The sequence below is a fragment of the Neovison vison genome, chromosome 13 (assembly GCF_020171115.1).
Source record: "Neovison vison isolate M4711 chromosome 13, ASM_NN_V1, whole genome shotgun sequence".
NCBI classification, from domain to species: domain Eukaryota; kingdom Metazoa; phylum Chordata; class Mammalia; order Carnivora; family Mustelidae; genus Neogale; species Neogale vison.
This window is the reverse complement of record NC_058103.1, coordinates 86,417,616-86,437,916: the sequence shown is the minus strand read 5'-3', so window position 1 is coordinate 86,437,916 and position 20,301 is coordinate 86,417,616. Positions and strand designations below refer to the sequence as shown.

The 20,301-nt window shown below is 50.1% G+C and overlaps 1 protein-coding gene across 1 annotated transcript; it reads left to right on the top strand.

Annotated features, from left to right (window-relative positions):
* Nucleotides 1-10,851: 10,851 nt before the first annotated feature.
* Nucleotides 10,852-19,889, top strand: VPS18 (VPS18 core subunit of CORVET and HOPS complexes). The gene is made up of 5 exons (XM_044230514.1): nucleotides 10,852-11,272; nucleotides 12,298-12,439; nucleotides 15,282-15,373; nucleotides 15,538-17,408; nucleotides 18,566-19,889. The coding sequence occupies exons 1-5, from the start codon at nucleotides 11,182-11,184 to the stop codon at nucleotides 19,289-19,291; spliced, it is 2,922 nt and encodes a 973-aa protein (XP_044086449.1). The 5' UTR covers nucleotides 10,852-11,181; the 3' UTR covers nucleotides 19,292-19,889.
* Nucleotides 19,890-20,301: the final 412 nt, after the last annotated feature.

The window sequence follows — 20,301 nt, the reverse complement described above, 5'->3', positions numbered from 1 at the left end:
TACCACTGAGGTCCATTCACTTTGCTGTGAGTAACCTAGAGCACATATTATCCTTTGATGCTGATGAGGATAATGATGAACAGCAGCAGCTTTGCAAAAAGAGAGCTCAGTAAACAAACATTCAATGAATAATGCTATGGCTCCAAACTCTCTTCTCGGCATTGTTTATATAAACTAGCATTTTACACACTTGTAAATAGGGCTATCTAAATTCTTTAGCAACTGGTATAGCCTCAGAAAGAGATAGTCCCCGTGCTGTAGCAGCTTTTTAGAAGACTGGGTTATGCCCAACATTAACCCCTTAGTGGCTGGATCCTGGGCAGGAGTGACAGGGTTGGGCACACTCAGGGAAGTGGGTACTTTAACAACTGGTGTGGTCATACTGGTGTGTGCCTGTCGAACTACATCAGTCTGTTTGGATTTGGAAGGAGTATAAACCAAGCAAAAAGGGCTTGGAAACAGGGCATCTGGGTGGTTCAGTCGGTTAAGCCTCTGCCTTTGGCACAGGTCATGATATCTGGGTCCTGGGAGAAAGAGCCCTAGGGCTCCTTGCTCAGTGGGGAGTTGGCTTCTCCCTCTGCCCGTTCCCACCCCCCTCAACTTGTGTTCTCTCTCTCTCTTTCTTTCTTTTTTTTTTAAATTTTATTTATTTATTTATTTGTCAGAGAGAGAGAGAGAGAGAGCGAGAGCGTGCACAAGCCGGCAGAGTGGCAGGCAGAGGAGAGGAGACAAGCAGGCTCCCTGGCCAGCAAGGAGCCCGATGCAGGCAGGACTCCATTCCAGGACCCTGGGATCATGACCAGAGCTGAAGGCAGAGGCTTAACCGACTGAGCCACCCAGGTGTCCCTCTCTTTCTCTTTTTTTAAAAGATTTTTAAAATTTATTTGACAGAGAGAGAAACTGTGTGAGAGAGAACACAAGCAGAGGGTGTGGGAGAGGGAGAAGCAGGCTCCCTGATGAGCAGGGAGCCCAATGTTGGGCTCAATCCCAGGACTCTGGGACCATGATCCAAGTGGAAGGCAGATGCTTAAGGACTGAACCACCCGGTGTCCCCCACCTCTAATAAATGGAGAGAAAAAAATGCTTGGGAACAGCCTGAAAGAAACAGCAGGAATCAAGCCCAGGGGAAAAAGAATGGGGTCCATTTGGAACTAAAGCTAGCTTAGCTTGGCTGAGGAAGAGACAGATAAGCAACGAGCTGGCAAGGGAAGCGGGAGCCCGATCAGGTCACAACAGAGCTGCTCTTGTCCTTCGGAGTTATTTCACAGGAGAACAGCAGGCTTAGAGTGACCAGGACTAAGGGCAGTCTTGAGACGCCAAAATTTCAATGTTAAAATTGGGAGGGCTGGGGGGCACCTGGGTGGCTCAGTCAGCTAAGCATCTCAATCTCTGTTTCAGCTCAGATCATGATCTCAGGGTCATGATCTCAAGATCTTAAGATCAAGCCCCACATCAGGCTCCCCACTGAGCATGGAGCCTGCTTGAGATTCTCGCTCACCCCCTCTGCTTTTCCCCCTGCTCACATGCACTCCCTCTCTCTAAAAAAATAAAAATAAATAAAATAGGAGGGCTGGTCAGATCTCTTTTTCACTCCTGTTAGCTGGTCCCGTGTGCTCTTCAGAAAGGCCACAGCAACTGGACTAGAAACAGAGCAGGATTTTCCAGACCAATGTGAAATCCGCATTTTCTATTTTGTGAAAGTACCAATAGAAAAGATATTGGGTTTTGTTCACATTTAAATTCATATAAAACTATTATTTCCAAATCGAATGCCTTTTCCCTCTTTTATCTCAAATACAATTTCATTGATAAGAGACAAATTTGCTTGGTGGTCAAGAGCCTAGGCTTTGGTCCCTAGCACCTGGATTAGTAGCCAGATTTTGTTATTTACTAGCTGTTGTCTTCTCAGTCTCCTTGCCTATAAAATGGGGTTAGAATAGTACCTATCTCAGAGAATGTTGTGGGAATTAAATGAATTATGGAGAATGCTTAAAATAGTGCCCATAGAGAGAGCTGCAAGGGGGCTCTATTATAATTATCTTCTCTCTGGGTCAGGGCAATTTTTTTGGATGAAGTCATGGGCCTGCCTGAGAATGAACAATACAGATTTGTCAGGGAAGGTAAGGTTCAGAATTTTGTCTCCTGTGACCCAGAGAGGGAACACGAAAGAACTGAGCTTTTTTTTTTTTTTTTTTAAGATTTTATTTATTCATTTGACAGACAGCGATCACAAGTAGGCAGAGAGGCAGGCAGAGAGAGAAGGGGAAGCAGGGTCCCTGCTGAGTAGAGAGTCCGAAGTGGGGCTTGATCCGGGGACTTGGGGATCATGAAGTGAGCCGAAGGCAGAGGCTTTAACCCACTGAGCCACCCAGGCGCCCCAAGAACTGAGCTTTTATTGAAGTCACCATCCTACTATCCTGGCATTGTTATTACCTTTATTTTACAAAGGAGGAAACGGAGTCTCCTTAGAGGGTAAGTGCCTTGCCCAAGGCCTCAACGCTAAGAGAGAGCCAGAACTGTGGAGCCCAGGTCTGTGCTCCAACACCACCCTCTTCTCAGGCCTCCCCTTAAGGATTATGGGCTACAAAACAAGTTATCTATTGTTTTGTTATCTTTTGCCATATAAGTACTGATTACACTCTAACATTTGGGCAGAGATCTTTTTAAAATTTTGTATTGTGATCAACTTCATTTAGATATTACGGAGAAGACACATTGTGAGGCGCCTGGGTGACTCAGTCAGTTGAGCATCTGCCTCCTGCTCAGGTCATGATCCCAGGGTCCTGGGATTGAGCCCCATATCGGGCTCCCTTTCTCCCTCTCCCTCTCCCTCTGCCTCTCCCTGCAGTTTGTGCTCTCTTGGTTACTCTCTCTCTCTCAAATAAATAAAATGTTTTTTTTAAAGATGCACCCTTTTTAAGTATATGGTTCCATGAGTTTTGACCAATGTGTCCTCCTCTAGCATCATCACCACCGGCACAATCAAGATATGAAACATCTCCAGCTCCCCTTAAAAGTTCCTTCTTATTCCTTTCTAGTCAATCCTCCACCCCCTAGAATAGGTCCCGGGGAAACACTGATCAGCTTTTCTGTTGCTAAAGCTTAAGTTTTGCCTGTTTTAGAATTTCAAATATATATCCCTGCTTGGTGGTGGGAAGCCTGTTTCTCCCTCTCCCACTCCCCCTGCTTGTGTTCTCTCTCTCATTGTGCCTCTCTCTGTCAAGAAAAGAAATAGAATTTCAAATAAGTAGAAGCATACTCTGCGTACTCTTTTACGTCTGGCTTCCTTTGCTCAACCTGTTTTCAAGATTCATTGCGTGTCAGGGTAATTTGTTCTTTTTTATTGCTGAATAGTATTCTATTGTACAGATATACCACTATTTGTTTATTCTTTTGTCAGTAGACACTGAGCTATGTTCAGTTTGGGGCTATTATGAATAAAGCTGCTATAAATCTTTTGTGTAAGATTTTGTGTAAATCTTTGTGTAAATCTTTGCCCAGACAGATGTTTTTTTTTTTTTTTTTTTTCTCTTGGGTAAATACCCAGGCCTGGAACTGCTGGTTCATAGAGGAAGTGCCTGGTTCATAGAGGAAATGGCTGCACCATTTTGGGGCGCCTGGCTGGCTCAGTCATTAAGTGCCTGTCTTTAGCTCAGGTCATGAACCCAGGGTCCTGGGATCGAGGCCCATATCGGGCTCTCTGCTCACCCAGGATCTTCTTCTCCCTCAACCTCTTCCTGCTCTCTCTCTCTCTCTCATTTGCTCACTCTCTCTCACTCAAATAAATAAATAAATAAAATCTTTAAAAAAACAGAAATCATTTGATGCACAAAAGATTTGCTACCTGTTCTTTGTAGGAATACCAACAATAATTCCAGAGGTCTCTTTGCTGGGCTCCCTGCATATTTTTATGCCCTGAAGGAACCACCATAGTGTGGAGAGGACTTGGTTTTACCATCCCAGTAGGTGAGTGGTGTGTTTTTCTTTGGAAAGTAGGAGCAGGGGAGGTAGAAGAGATCCTGCCTCTTCCTCCCAGGTACCTTCTGCTTGTCACTTTCAGGAAATAGATGGGGGAAGCTGAAGACTGATTTTCTTGGTGCCCTGGTCCTCTTGGGGAAAGCTTCTCATCCCCCTAAGGACATGCGAACTCCAGTTTGAGAACCAATGACCTGAGGATGCTTTCTTTTCATTTTTAAAGATTTATTTGTTTATTTTTGGGAGGAAGGGCAGAGGGAGAGTCTTTCATAAGTTTTTTTTTTTTTAAGATTTTATTTAATTGAGAGAGAGAGAGAACAAGCAGGGAATGCCGCAGGCAGAGGGAGAAGCAGGCTCCCCACTGAGCAAGGAGCCTGATGTGGGACTTGATCCCAGGACCCTAGGATTATGACTTCTACCAAAGGCAGCACCGACTGAGCCACCCAGGCATGCTTTGAAGGATGCTTTCGTTTCCCACATAGACAAGTGAAAAAAGTATCTCTATTCCCTCACCTCCAGTGTCTTCTCTGGGTCCACTGGAGCAATAATCCTAGAAGGCGGCAGGAAGAAAGAAAGAAGGTAGGCAGGATCCATGCATGCCTTGGGTGAGATTTTGACATGCACTCAGTGAAATAAGGGATGACAGTAACAAGGAGGGGAGGAGGCTTTCTGAAAACTGGGGCCATTCAGATAGGTTTGGAAACATCAGAAAGGATACCAAATAGGAAAAGAAGAGATTTATAATTTCTTGTAAAGGGTTGAGAAGAGGTGTTCTTCATTACATAGGGCTTTTTTTCCCCTTCAGTATAGTTTAACAATGTTCCAGGCCCTGTCCTAGGAGAGGGTGTGCCCCTATACCTGTCCCTGCCCTCAGGGGGCTTATACAGAGTCACCTCTGGGAGAAAGAGGGGAAGGGGGGGAGGAGAGGGACAGGAGGAAGGAGACAGAGAGAGTGAGGGTAGGGAGGAGGAAGGGACGGGGAAGGGAGGTGAAGGGGTGAAAAAGTAGAAAGAGGGAGAGAGAAAAAAAAGTAGAAAGAGGTTGAGAGAGAGAGAGAGAGAGAGAGACTACCAGATAATTGTACTGCAGGCTGATCATAACATGGTGATCAGTCCAGGAGCTGGAGGAGCCCCTAGGAGGGTCCTGATCCTGGCAAGGGGAGGAATATCAGCAAAATCTTTCCAGAGGGATCAGACCCCTAAGACCAAATACTCAAATATCTGCAGAGGTGTGGTACATTCTGGGAACATCCCTAGATCAGGATAAGTGGAGCACTGAGAGATGAATACAGACTGGTCAGAAGGAGTTTAACTGGAGGTGAGGAAAAGGACTGATGGGTTTCCTTAATAAGTCTTATGGCCCTGTTTTAAAATTTATACATATGTTACAATGATTAAAATAAAAATGAAATTTAAAAACGAATTCCTAGGGCGCCTGGGTGGCTCAGTCCTTAAGCGTCTGCCTTTGGCTCAGGTCATGATCCCAGGGTCCTAGAATCAAGCCCTGCATCAGGCTCCCAGCTCAGCAGGAAGCCTGCTTCTCTCTCTCTCCCGCTCCCCCTGCTTTTGTTCCCTCTCTGTCTCTGTTGAATAAATAAACAAGTTCTTCAAAAAACAAAAACAACAAAGAAACCCCACAAATTCCTAAATCTCCCATGCAGAAGAATTCCAAATGATTTAGACATCACCCTCAAAGAAGGGTAAATCCCCATTCTTAACGTGGGCTGTGTGTAGAGGCTTCCTTCCAAAAGAAGATAGTATTGAAAGGTGGGGAGGAGGGGACGCCTGGGTGGCTCAGTTAGTTAAGCGGCTGCTTTGGGCTCAGGTCATGCTCCCTGGAGTCACGTGATTGTGATCCAGCTCTGCTTGGGGGCATGGGGCTCCCTGCTCAGTGGGGAATCTGCTTCTCCCTCTCCCTTTGCCGCCAGCCACCCCCACCCCCACCCCGCCCCCAGGCTCTCTCTCATTGGCTCACTCTCTCAAATAAATAAACAGAATCTTTAAAGAAAAAAAAAGGTTGGGAGGAAGAGAAACCTTACAGTGGAGAATCTGACAAGCGCTACCAAGGTCAACATCAACAGTGATGAGTCATGTTGATGGTACATAGCCTTGATATGATGTGATGATAATGGTACTTCACCTCCCCCAAACCATAACCCCAATCTAATTATGAAAAAGAGATACCAGACAAATTCCAATAGAGAGCATCCTGCAAAATATTTGCTCAGTACTCCTCAAAATTGTCAAGGTCATCAAAAACAAGGAAAGTCTGAAAAACTGCCAGAGTCAAGAGGAGTCCAAGGAGACATGACAGCTAAATATATGGTGATATCCTGGATGGAATCCTGGAGCAGCCAGAGGACGTGGGTAAAACCTGAGGAAATCTGAGTAAAGCATGGACTTTAGTTAACAATAAGGTATCAATATTGATTTACTAATTTTAACAAATGTGCCATATGAATATAAGATGTTCATAGTAAGAGAAACTGGATATGAGGTACATGGAAACCCTCCACTATCTTCTTCCATAAATCTAAAACTTCTTAGAAAGAATGCATATTAAAAAAAAACCAAAAACCATCTAATTTGGAGTCCCTGGCTGGCTCAGTTAGGAGAGTATGTGACACTTGATCTCAGGGTTGTGAGTTCAAGCCCCATGTTGGGTGTAGAGATCACTAAATAAAGAAATAAAAAGAAAACAACAAATTACTTAAGTCAATTAAATCACTCCTTTTGGTCTGGATCTTCATTCAGTTGACAATTACTGCTAATAGTTAACTGATTTTTTTTTAAAGATTTTATTTATTTGAGAGAGAGAAAGAGAGAGAGAGAGAGAGACAGATAGCATGAGAGCAGGGAGAGGGAGAAGCAGGCTCTCTGCTGGGCAGGGAGCCCAACACAGGACTCGATCCCAGGACCCCAGGATCATGACCTGTACTGAAGGCAGAAGCTTAACCAACTGAGCCACCCAGGCACCTCTATTTAACCTGTACTGAGCATCTTCTAGGTATAGGCATTGTGCTGAGTGATTTGCATAATATCCTCTAATATTCACAAAGCTACAGGTATACTTTTCTCATTTTACAAATGCAGAAACTGAAGCATGAGAAAGGTCATTCATGCAATTGTTTAATAAACTTTTATTAGAAAGTTATGACTGCCCCATGATGCTGGATCTCTCAAGAGTAAATGCCCGGCAGGAGCCTCAGGAGCCACTGTCTAGAGTGTGATATGACCTCTGCCCCACCCCCATCCAGCTCTTCCTTCTCCTGGACAGTGGTGACACTGCCCCATCTGCCACATCTCCCCAGGAGTCGTCCTGAACCCTTCCTTCATCCCCACATCTAACCTGTCACTAAGTCCAGTGGGCTCTTCCTTGGAAATGTCTCCCTAGAGCTTTCCCACTCTATTCTCCAGGCTGGGCCCTTTACCACTTCTCTGCTTCTGTCTCAAGTCTCCTACTCTCTGATGTGGACTCCACCCAAGCCACCACCCATTTTTTCTAGAACCCACATCAGATGATCTCATCCCCGGCCAAAGCCTTCTGATGGCCCATTGAATTGATTTCATAATCTGGCCACAACTGGTCCCATTTCCTACACTGCCCTCCTGCCTGATGTTCCAGCTCCCCAGCCCCTCAACTGGCACTGCTTGCAGGCCTATTCTCTTGGTTTTCTTGATGCTTGCCTAATGCCTTCTCTTTTTTTTCTTTTCTTTTTTTTTTTTTTAAAGATTTTAATTTATTTGTCAGAGAGAGAGAGAGCGAGTGAGAGCAAGCACAGGCAGACAGAGTGGCAGGCAGAGTCAGAGGGAGAAGCAGGCTCCCTGCGGAGAAAGGAGCCCGATATGGGACTTGATTCCAGGACGCTGGGATCATGACCTGAGCCGAAGGCAGCTGCCTAACCAACTGAGCCACCCAGGCGTCCCCTCTTTTTTTTTTTCTTGGCCTTGGAAATCATGCATGCACTTCACGTCTTAGGTCAAGTTCACCTCCTTTCATACACTATTCCTCTTTCTCCCCGGCCCAGCAGTCAGCCCTTGCCTATCTTGTGGCAACAACCACACTGACTGTGAGAGGTAGGAGCTGGTAGATCTGTATCCCCAGCTTTGAGTTCCCTGAGACACTTCAGTATTCCTGTGCTCGCTCAGGTTTGTCTGGGATGTTCTCCACAATCAGCCTCTGTTCTATCAATGAAAAATGTCCATGCTTCTTAATTAAGGGTCAGCAAATGGCTGGGATAAGAAAAGCCGTTGCAGCTCTGATGGGGAAGTTGTGGTCTAGGGAGGCTGCATGGGGGAGGTGGACTTGGGAGTGACAGTCAGATTAAAGCCACATTTTGGGTTTCCTGAGCTTATGCTCTGTGTTGGACATTATGCTATAGCAATGAAAGTTCACCTAGATCACCTCATTTACTTTTCTATGAAAACCTACTATGTAAGTATTACTGTATCTACAGTATTTCTGTAGATGAGGAAACCGAAGTTAACAGCATCACGTGTGCACAGTGTCCAACTAGAGAGTGATTGGGCAGGGATGAGAATGCTGGTCTTGTTCCTACTCCCAAGTCCAACATACAGATGGGAGAATGAGTATGCCAAGGAATCCTGCAGTGATCAGCTCAGCAGGGAGTGTGTATGGAGTCAGTGGTAAGCAAGGCCCAGGTAGGCCCCACCCTCTACATCCCAGAGAGCAGTGAAGCCCAGGACTTAGGGTTTGGGGACAGGGAGGAGGTAGCTGGAAGGACTCTGTGTCCCTGAGACACCCCTCCTATGCTGTCTGGCCCCCCACATGGGGGGGGGGCATTTCTCTGCATGGTCCAGACCTGTGGAATCAGCTGTACCCTCTTCTCTTCGTCTTGCATTGAGAAATGGGGTGTGGTGTTTAACTCTTGGCATCTGCTTGTATTTTGAATGCTGCCTCCTGGTTTCCCCATTTCCTGGCCATGGGACCCTGTGGACAAACTCCTTCTCCCTTCGGAATGTCAGTTTCCGATTTCCTAGCATAGGGAAAAGAGCAGTATCTGTTTCAGAGCATTAGGGTAAGGGTAAAACGAAATAACAATGACTATTATGAACTTGGTGTGGTGCTTGGCACATTGTTGGTACTCAGTAAATGTACCTTTTATTATTATCTGACCTTAGCCTGGGCCTATTTGTATTTCCCTGATGCACCCAGCAGGGGTTCTGGGGTGGAGCCTCCTGCTCTGAGCCGGGCAGCTCCCAAACTGGGATCACTTTTCCCAGGGCGGAAACCTCTTGTCTGCGGCTCACCCCTGGCAACTTCCCTTCTGGGATCTAGCCTGCCAAGCCGCACCCTTGGTTGGGAGAGAGGCTTTGCTTCTGCAGGTTCTGGACGGGAGAAGTGGGACCCGGGAGCCACAGAAAGTTACTGTGTTCAGCCTAACTTGTGTCCCCATCCCAGGCCAGGGCCAGTCCAGAAAGCCCTTGGTGTAGGCTGGTGAGGGTTCAGTCCTCTGTGCCTGGCAGGGTAGTTCAGCAAGAGTAGCGGGACCACACAATATGTGGCACAAACCCGGACGCGTCTGAAAGTAAAGGGGGCGCTTTTAGTCATTACTCCCAGGCTACATGTTAAAATCAGGATGGCAGTGACCCTGGCCCATAGCCCTATTTCAACAAGGTAGAGTCTGCAGGTCCCCGAAGGGAACAGGCTCTGTCTGGGTGGCCTAGGTGGGTGCAAGAGGGAAACCAAAACGGAGTGGCACTTTGTGAGCTTTGGACTCTCCACCAGTCTTCAAGGTAGGTCACTTGTCCTTCGTTCCTGCCAGGCTCTGCAGGTATTTGCCCCTCTGTGCTCCCACAGCGCTAAGACCATGTCCCTGGGTTAGCCTCACGAGGGCTGAGACTTTCCTCCGTTTTGTTCTCTGTCGAGCCGCCCCCAGAGCCTGGAATCGTGCCTGGCAGAGTGTATGCTCACTTTGGAATGAGTGAGGTTCTGAACAAATCCAACCATCGCTTTTCTAGCATTAATGATCTGTTTACTGGTCCATTGTCCCTGCTGGTTTATGACCTTCAAGGATGATATTGTACTTATCTCTGTAACTCCAGCACCCAGCCCAAGGCTAGGCAGGCAAAGAGTAAGGACGCTATTTTGAACGAGTGAATCGAAGCAGTCCTGCAGCCCTTAGCTGTGCTGGGTCTTTTCTGCCGCCCATTCTGTCTCTCCTCACACCGAGGAGGCATTACGCAGCCGGTTCGAGGCCGGTTAGGTAGCTCTTGGCTTCCGTTGGCCAGGTGACCAGCTCTGTCACTTCCTGAAAGCTGGTGGGTTCCTAAATGGTGGGAGAAGAGAGGCCAGAACTGGTTGTCTTGGCCTTGTCAAGATAGGATCAAGACTGCGACTAGACCGAGGAACGGGAGGTTCTCCTGAGGACCTAGGGCAGCGGCCTGTTTGGAGAGGTTGGAGCGGGAACCGGACACGGAGGCTGAGCGGTCTGAGAGGGAAGCCTGGGCACAAAAGGAGTCGGGAACTGGCTTCGAGGCTGGGGCTGAACTCCGCGGCCGGGTGGGGAACGGCCTAAAAGAGCCAGGATTGCCCCCTGGCTTCAGAGCTCGGAACTGCACCCTGGAAGGAAGGGCCTGTATTCGGAGGAAGCCGCGGAGCATCCACCGGGACCGCACCTCTGCCTAGTCCAGCGCTCCGCCTCCAGCCGAGAACTCCCGCAGAACTTCCGGCTCCCTCCCTCAGGAACCGCCCGGCCCCGGCCCTGGCCCGCCCCCCGCCCTCGTCCCGCCTCCGCCCCGCCCCCTCCTCCGTAGCCCTTGCCGCGCCCCCGAGTGGCCGGCCAGGGTACGATCCTGAGCGAGTAAACGCGGGACTCCAAGAACCCGGAAGTTACGTTATAGGCGCGCGTCCCGGGGGCGGGAGTCAGCTGAGCTGCCGGGGCGTGGTTGGGTCTTCTCGAATCGGCTAAGGGGAGCCAGTGATCTTTTGGGGTGCGGGAGCGGAGTGCAGGACTGCGCCAGATTCAAGGGGGGGGCTCCCCAGTCTTCTCACTTTATAAGGCGAGAGCGAGAAAATCCTCTGGATTCTAAAGAGGAGGAGTGAGCGGCGGATTGCCAAAATCTGTCAACAGATTCTTGTCGAGGCTGGGGAGACGCAGTTTCCAATCCAGGGCGACGGGGATCCCTGGGGGGAACCCTGTTGTAATCCCTGGGCCCGGGAGGGAGATCCCAGAGGCCGGGCACCATGGCGTCCATCCTGGATGAATACGAGGATTCCCTGTCCCGCTCGGCCGTCTTGCAGCCTGGCTGCCCCAGCGTGGGCATCCCCCACTCCGGTAAGGGAGGGGAGGGCGCCGCTCACCTGGCACCTGCTGGGAGGGATCGGGGAAGTAGCTCCAGGAGGTCCGGTTCACCGCCTAGAGGTGCAGTCCAGATCTAGGCCTCTGAATCTCCGCAGACTCTCTTGGCCCCCAGCTGGAGGATGGTCGAAGTTTGAAAGAGCAGCCTCGTGATCTAGGCCCTGCCACTAGGGTCCTAAGAGGAAACTGGGACCCAGATAAGGAAGTGGCTTGTCTACAGGGCCACAGTTGAGAGAACTGAGAATAAGCTCCAAGGCTTCAGCCAGAGCCTATGCTTTTCCTACCAGGCCCCTTCTGGAGGCGGGAAGAAGAGAGTGGTCCAAGAAAATGGTTGTAGGAGAGTATTGTAGAGGAAGGAAGACTGGTCCTAGAGGGAACTTTACTGGACAGGGGAAAATGCAGTTATTTTAGTCCTTTACTAGATCTGGGTGCAGCCTGGTGTTGAGGGGAAATTTTTTAGAAAGTGAACAGGATTGGCGGAGGGTTCTGAAGTGCTGGGATATTTTGTGCAATGGTAAAGACACGAGAGCAAAGGTGAGAGAGAAAGAAGCTTCAGTTTGATTGGCACGTTCCCCAGGGCTCGCTCTTCCTACATTTTTCTGGAAACTCAGTGAGAGCATTACTGCATGGGCAGGGAGGAGGGGAGGGGGTGATCTAGAATACTTTAGTTGAGCTGGGATTGCTGGGCCCAGGACTGCTAAGGGAGAATATCCAACGCTTGCCCCACATTACTATTGGGAGCGGGTACATGACAGTGCAGCAGCAATCCATGGGTTCAAAGAATCCATTCTTTATGGCTGTCAGAGGTGTGAAAGGAGCCCAGGACCCTAATGTAGAGGTGATTAGCAAACTATCTGATACATTGATATTAAGCTTTTAACCAAACGCTTGGGGTAGGGATATGTTGGGAAGGTGAAGAGGAAACATTTTTGGTTGCCTCTCCTTGTCCTTCCTCCTCCACATTTTCCATACCTAACGTTTAATTCCCTCCTTCCCTGTAGGGTATGTGAATGCCCAGCTAGAGAAGGAAGTGCCCATTTTCACGAAGCAGCGCATTGACTTTACCCCTTCTGAGCGAATTACCAGTCTTGTTGTCTCCTGCAATCAGCTCTGCATGAGCCTGGGCAAGGATACACTACTCCGGTGAGTGAGGGCCCAAAAGGCTTAGGAGTAGGGACTGAATTAGTGGTATCTGGGGCCTAATTAGTGACTAGGGCCTTTCTTTCACTCTGGACAGGTGAAACAGTAGATTTGGAATTTTCCAAGAATATCCATTCCCAAAGAGAATTAATGCAGTGTAGTAGTAAATATCAGGTAGACCTGGATCAGATCCCAGCTCTCCCACTTACCAGCTAGGGAATATTGAGCAAGTCACCCAGTCTCTGAATGTGTCCCTTCACCTGTTAGAGATAGTACAACCCACACACTGGTCATATTGATCAGGGGAACTGTCTAGAGTCCTAAAATAAATCCACTGTAAATGGAAATAGTATATCAATAAAATTGGAAATACATACATACATACAAACATAAGTGGAAATAATGTATAACAAAAGTATCAGCAGAGTTGTTTATCCAGAATAATTATCAGAGATAAAACAGACCTAAGCCTCTAGATCACAAAAAAAAATTCGAAGTGGAATAAGCATATAAATATTAAAAGTAAATTGAATATTAGGGCACCTGGGTGGCTCAATTGGTTAAGCGTCTGCCTTTGGCTCAGGTCATGATCTCAGAGTCCTAGGATTGGGCCCCGTGTCAGGCTCCCTGCTCAGCGGGAAGCCTGCTTCTCCCTCTCTGCTCCTTCCCCCGCCACTCACCACCCAATAAATAAATAAATAAATAAATAAAATCTTTAAAAATACAAAAATAAACGATATCAAAAGAATATTTAATGAGGGTGCCTGGGTGGCTTAGTGAGTAGTGTCTGACTCTTGATTTTGGCTCAGGTCATGATGTTGGGGTTGTAAAATTGAGCCCCATGTCAGGCTCTGTGCTGGGCACGGAGCCTACTTCAGATTCTCTTTCCCTCCCTTGCCTCTCCCCCCTCCCTCTTTAAAAAAATAAGTTAATTAAGATAAAAAAAATAAAAGAATACATAATAAATGTCTTTGTTCTTGGCCAAAGGGAGATCTTCTTACTCAAGCTAGAAAATCCGCTAGGAAGAAGACAGATATATTTGACTACACAGTAATTGCTGTTATGACCAAAAAAAAAAAAAAAAAAACTTTTGAGAGGCACCTGGTTGGCTCAGTGGGAAGAACATGGAACTTTTGATTCTGGGGTCCTGAGTTCGAGCCCTATGTTGGGTGTAGAGTGTACTTTAAAAAAAATAATACAGGGCGCTTGAGTGACTCAGTCAGTTAGGTGTCTTTCTTGATTTAAGCTCAGTTCATGATCTCAGGGTTGTGAGATCAAGTCGTGCATTGGACTGGGAATGGAGCCTGCTTAAGATTCTCTCACTCCCAAGGTGCTTCGGTGGCTCAGTCAGTGGAGCATCTGCTTTCAGCTCAGCTCATGATCCCAGGGTCCTGGTATTGAGCCCTGCATTGGGCTCCCTGCTCAGCAGGCAGTGTGCCACTCCCTCACCCTCTGCTGCTCCCCCGCTTGTGCTCTCTTTCTCTCTCTCTTTCCAAAAAAAAAAAAAAAAAAAAAAAAAAAGACTGTCTTTCTCCCTCTCCCTCTGTCCTTCCCTCCCGCCAATCATACACTCTCTGTCTCTCAAAATAAATAAATAAAATAATAATTAACTTTTAAAAAAAGCATTTGAATCAGGCATGATCAAAAATGGTGGGAAAAGGATGTTTTTCCATGTAAGGCTATAGATTTTTTTAATCCTATTCCTTAAAAAGTCCTTAAAAACTAGTAAGAAAAAGGAAAGGGGAGGGCAAAGAGTATAAGCCAATAGTTTACAGAAGAGGAAGTCTACATTTCTAGTAAACATCTAAATATATTTTCAACCTTTGGAAAATAACAACAAGGTACCATGCCTTTAACCTATCAGATTGACAGAAATTACAAACAGTAATTTTCACCATTTCACCAAACAATAATTTCATCATTTCACCCTATGGGACTGGTGAAAAGACACAGGAATGGACTTTGACACCCTGCTGGTGAGAGCATAAATTGCCACCATCTTTTGGAAGAGTAATCTGGAAGCATTATTTGTGGTAGGAAAAACTGGATACACACTGAATGCCCATCAACAGGAAAATGATAAAATTATGGTTGAGCCATAAAGAGACAGATTAGGCAGTTCTTGAAACTGTGAGAGCTGTATCAGTTGACATGGTGGAACGTTCAGGAAATATTAAGTGAGAAAAGCAAGCTCTTAATATGCATATACGCACATATACATGACATGAAGAGATTTTTGTCAAAACATAAAAACAGTGACAAAAGAAATCTGTTGTAAGCCGGGAGAAAGACATTAAAATCAGTTTTGTCTGGAGAATGACAGGTTTGAGAAGAAAATCATTAATATACATCTTTGATTTGATTCTTTGGTTAGAATGAGAGTATAATTTGAAAAGAATTTAATAAGGGAAATATAAACAGGAGCTTTCCTCAAGGTTATCCTGAAGACTCATTGAGCTCTACTAGGTGAAGCTTGTGGCACGGTGCTAGGTATACAGAAAGTGCTCAGTAACCATTAGCTACTGTTTGTTGTCCATTTTTACCCCAGCAGTCTGGGATACCCCTGCCAGTCTTCCCAGAAGCACTGCACCGCTGCTGAGCAGAGGAAAAGACTTTTTGTTCAGTGACTTCTCAAAATGAGGTGGGGGAATTCTCAGAGCAGAGGGTTCTTAAGGAGGCCCTGTATGTATGTCAGAGTTCCCTTGGGATCATATGCCAAATTTTATGTGTGTACACAGATTTCAGGGCAGAGAGCCTGTGGCTTTCATCAGATTATAAAGAGGTCTGTGATTCCAAAAAAGGGTCTGCCTTCTCTGGAGTGATTCTGTGACTCTTATCTTGACAGCATTGACCTGGGCAAGGCCAATGAACCCAACCACGTGGAGCTGGGGCGCAAGGATGATGCCAAGGTTCACAAGATGTTTCTGGACCACACTGGTGAGTTGTGGGGGCGGGGGGGTTGTCTGGGGTTGGACGGGTCATTGAGGGGTGCTCAAGTCACCGCCCCGGCGCGTGGGATCAGAGAGTGGTGGGGGCAGGGAGGAGGCTGCCGGTGGGAATGGCTGCCTTCTGTAGGGTGCCATGCTCTCCCCCCTTTCCAGGCTCTCACCTGCTGATTGCTCTGAGCAGCACTGAGGTCCTCTATGTGAATCGTAATGGGCAGAAGGTACGACCACTGGCACGCTGGAAGGGGCAGCTGGTGGAGAGTGTGGGCTGGAACAAGGCACTGGGCACCGAGAGCAGCACGGGTCCCATCCTGGTCGGCACCGCCCAAGGCCAGATCTTTGAAGCGGAGCTCTCAGCTAGCGAGGGTGGGCTTTTCGGCCCTGCGCCAGACCTCTACTTCCGCCCGTTGTACGTACTCAACGAAGAAGGGGGTCCAGCCCCTGTGTGTGCCCTCGAGGCTGAGCGAGGCCCTGATGGGCGTGGCTTTGTCATTGCCACCACCCGGCAGCGCCTCTTCCAGTTCATAGGGCGAGCAGCGGAGGGAGCCGAGGTTCAGGGCTTCTCTGGGCTCTTTGCTGCGTACGCGGACCACCCACCCCCATTCCGTGAGTTCCCCAGCAGTCTGGGCTACAGTGAATTGGCCTTCTATACCCCCAAGTTGCGCTCCGCACCGCGGGCCTTCGCCTGGATGATGGGGGATGGCGTGTTGTACGGAGCCCTGGACTGCGGGCGCCCCGATTCCCTGCTGAGCGAGGAGCGAGTCTGGGAGTACCCAGAGGGGGTCGGTCCGGGAGCCAGCCCGCCCCTGGCTATCGTCCTGACCCAGTTCCACTTCCTGCTGCTGCTGGCGGACCGCGTGGAGGCGGTGTGCACGCTGACCGGGCAGGTGGTGCTACGGGATCACTTCCTGGAGAAGTTTGGGCCCCTGAGACACATGGTGAAGGACTCCTCCACAGGCCACCTGTGGGCCTACACCGAAAGGGCCGTCTTCCGCTACCACGTGCAGCGGGAGGCCCGGGACGTCTGGCGCACCTACCTGGACATGAACCGCTTTGACTTGGCCAAAGAGTACTGTCGAGAGCGGCCTGACTGCCTGGACACTGTCCTGGCCCGCGAGGCCGAGTTCTGCTTTCGCCAGCGTCGTTACCTGGAGAGTGCCCGCTGCTATGCCCTGACCCAGAGCTACTTTGAGGAGATTGCCCTGAAGTTCCTGGAGGCCCGTCAGGAGGAGGCCCTGGCTGAGTTTCTGCAGCGAAAACTGGCCGGTCTGAAGCCAGCCGAGCGCACCCAGGCCACGCTGCTTACCACCTGGCTCACGGAGCTTTACCTGAGCCGACTCGGGGCGCTGCAGGGTGATCCTGAGGCCCTGAGCTTCTACCGGGAGACCCGAGAGCGCTTCCGGTCCTTCCTCAGCAGCCCCCGCCACAAGGAGTGGCTCTTCGCCAGCCGGGCCTCCATCCACGAGCTGCTGGCCAGCCACGGGGACACGGAGCACATGGTGTACTTCGCTGTGATCATGCAGGATTACGAACGCGTGGTGGCATACCACTGCCAGCACGAGGCCTATGAGGAGGCCCTGGCTGTGCTCGCTCGCCACCGTGACCCCCAGCTCTTCTACAAGTTCTCGCCCATCCTCATCCGTCACATCCCTCGCCAGCTGGTGGACGCTTGGATTGAGATGGGCAGCCGGTTGGATGCCCGGCAGCTCATCCCTGCGCTGGTGAACTACAGCCAGGGTGGCGAGGCCCAGCAGGTGAGCCAGGCCACCCGATACATGGAGTTCTGCGTCAATGTGCTCGGGGAGACAGAGCAGGCGATTCACAATTACCTGCTGTCGCTGTATGCCCGCAGCCAGCCGGCCTCGCTGCTGGCGTACCTGGAGCAGGCAGGCGCCAGCCCACACCGCGTGCATTACGACCTCAAGTACGCACTGCGGCTCTGTGCAGAGCACGGCCACCACCGTGCCTGCGTTCACGTCTACAAGGTCCTGGAGCTGTATGAGGAGGCTGTGGACCTGGCCCTACAGGTGAGCCGATGAGTTTCTACCCCATCCACGGTGGGGTCCTGGAGAGCCCTGGTGTCAGATGTTGAGGGTTTGGAGTTGGGGGGTGTCCTGTGGCTAGAGGGTGCTGGCTTCTGTGGAGAGGAGCTGTGGTGCAGAGGTTAGAAACAAGGATCCGAGGTCAGGGTTTGGAATCTGGTTCTGCCGCTTGCTGGGCTGTGTGACCTCAGACTGATTTCTGACCCTCTCTCTTTGCCCCAGATCGTTGGGCCGCAAATGGCATAATGTTCTAGTTACTTCCCTCCTAAGGTGGATGAGAGTAGCATATAGGAAAAGGGCTCAGAACAGCGCCAAACATCTGCTAGTGATTGTGTTACAGTCGCTGTGGCTGGAGGGGAGAGGGAGAGGGCTGAGGTGTTTTTTTTTTGTTTTTTTGTTTTTTTTTAAGATTTTATTTATTTATTTGTCATAGAGAGAGAAGCGAGAGCAAGCACAGGCAGACAGAGTGGCAGGCAGAGGCAGAGGGAGAAGCAGGTTCCCCGCCAAGCAAGGAGCCCGATGTGGGACTCAGTCCCAGGACACTGGGATCATGACCTGAGCCGAAGGCAGCTGCTTAACCAACTGAGCCACCCAGGCGTCCCTGAGGTGTGTTTTTTAATCACGAGTTATCACTTGCAGAGGATCACAGGAAGTGCTGTTTAAAATGTGAATCGGGGCACCTGGGTGGCTCAGTGGGTTAAGCCTCTGCCTTCAGCTCAGGTCATGATCTCAGAGTCCTGGGATCAAGCCCCGCCTCGGGCTGTCTGCTCAGCAGGGAGCCTGCTTCCCCCTCTCTCTCTGCCTGCCTCTCTGCCTACTTGTGATCTCTGTCTGTCAAATAAATAAATAAATAAAATCTTTAAAATGTGAATCCCTGGGTCTCGACCCAGGACTTAACTGAATCAAAGTCTGAGGGCGGGGCCCAAAAACCTGTATTTCGAATATGCTCCCCATTTGCCAACATCAGTGTCTCCCTCAACCGAAAGTAGCTTTTACAAAGCAGTGCTGGGGACAGACACATCACTGAGACAGGTTCCTCTTGGGGCTTCTCCCCGGGCCCAGGTTCACCCTGGGCATCTTTGTCTCCCCTAGTCTGTCCCAGTCTCTACCCTCGACCCCTACTGCTCGCGATCTCCCTGCAGGTGGACGTGGACCTGGCCAAGCAGTGTGCCGACTTGCCGGAGGACGACGAGGAGCTGCGTAAGAAGCTGTGGCTGAAGATCGCTCGGCACGTGGTACAGGAGGAGGAGGACGTGCAGACGGCCATGGCCTGCCTGGCCAGCTGCCCCCTGCTCAAGATCGAGGACGTGCTGCCCTTCTTTCCGGACTTTGTCACCATCGACCACTTCAAGGAGGCCATCTGCAGCTCTCTCAAGGCCTACAACCACCACATCCAGGAGCTGCAGCGGGAGATGGAAGAGGCCACAGCCAGCGCCCAGCGTATCCGGCGAGACCTGCAGGAGCTGCGGGGCCGCTACGGCACAGTGGAGCCCCAGGACAAGTGTGCCACCTGCGACTTCCCCCTGCTCAACCGCCCTTTTTACCTTTTCCTCTGCGGCCACATGTTCCATGCTGACTGCTTGCTGCAGGCCGTGCGGCCTGGCCTGCCGGCCTACAAGCAGGCCCGGCTCGAGGAGTTGCAGCGGAAGTTGGGAGCTGCTCCAGCCCCTGCCAAGGGCTCCACCCGCACCAAGGAAGCCGAGGCAGGGGCTGCTGCGGCGGGGCCTAGTCGGGAACAGCTCAAGGCTGACCTCGATGAACTGGTGGCCGCCGAGTGTGTGTACTGTGGGGAGCTAATGATCCGCTCCATTGACCGGCCCTTCATTGACCCCCAGCGCTATGAGGAGGAGCACCTCAGCTGGCTGTAGGAAGGAGGGTGTCACCCCGCTGGGTGGGCAGGTGGTCTGGGGCACAGCTGCCCCCTCTTGGGAAGACCACATCATGGTACACGCTAAGTCGTCTGGAGACCGCTGGGCCATGACAGTGTTGTGGAGAGTGGAATTAGAGCTGTCGCTTGCGAGGTGTCATCTGTGAGCACGTTCTGCCGCTGTCCGTGCTCCTCTTGAGAGCTGCTCTTAAACTGGGCCATCTGCCTGCCTCCCAAGAGAGGGCCTCAGCCTGGAGGAGTCAGAATTCTGACCCTGTTGCCATCCGCCCTCCATCTAACAGCCCTGTTTTCTTCTCCACGGCCCACAGACATCCTGTTCACCTTCTAGAGTGAGAGTACCATTCTTCTTTTTCCCTCTGTGACCCTTCTTCCTCAGAGGACAGCCTCTCCTGTGTCTGCCCCTTGGTCCCAGAGTGAAAAGGCAGCCCCTCCGCATCTTGGGCACGGAGGGTGGGGAAGGAGGTGCCGGTGTACACCTTCTGGGGCTCTGGGTGAGGGTGCCCTGGGGCAGAGGGCCTCCTGGGGGTGGGGGGGGAAATGATGATGGGGGTGGGGCGCATTAAACAGCCTGCACTGCACTGGGGGCTCTTGAGTTGATGGCTTTGTGTCCATGCTGGCCTGAGGGGTGTGTGGGTTTTCTCCAGGGGTGCTACAGTGCCACAGGGTGGCTGCTAGAAGCCTGAACACTTTCCAGCCTTGGCCCTCACTCCTTTGTCTGGAGATGTGACAGTTTTGTCATTGTTGTGATTTTTCTCACTTCCTTGTCCGGACACTCCATCCTCTCTGGCTCCAGGCTTCAGCTGGGCCTGTTGATGGCCCACTGTCCTCGCAGACCAAGAACTATTTTTCCCTTTGGCCAGCAGGTGGTGCTGCTCCCCACAGAATCCTCACCGGGATAGCTGGGGGTCACTAATTTCTTGTCACTTTCTTCTTGGTCTGGTCCTCCCTAGTGTGTTCTCGGAAACTGCACTGCCTAACCATGAATCTAAG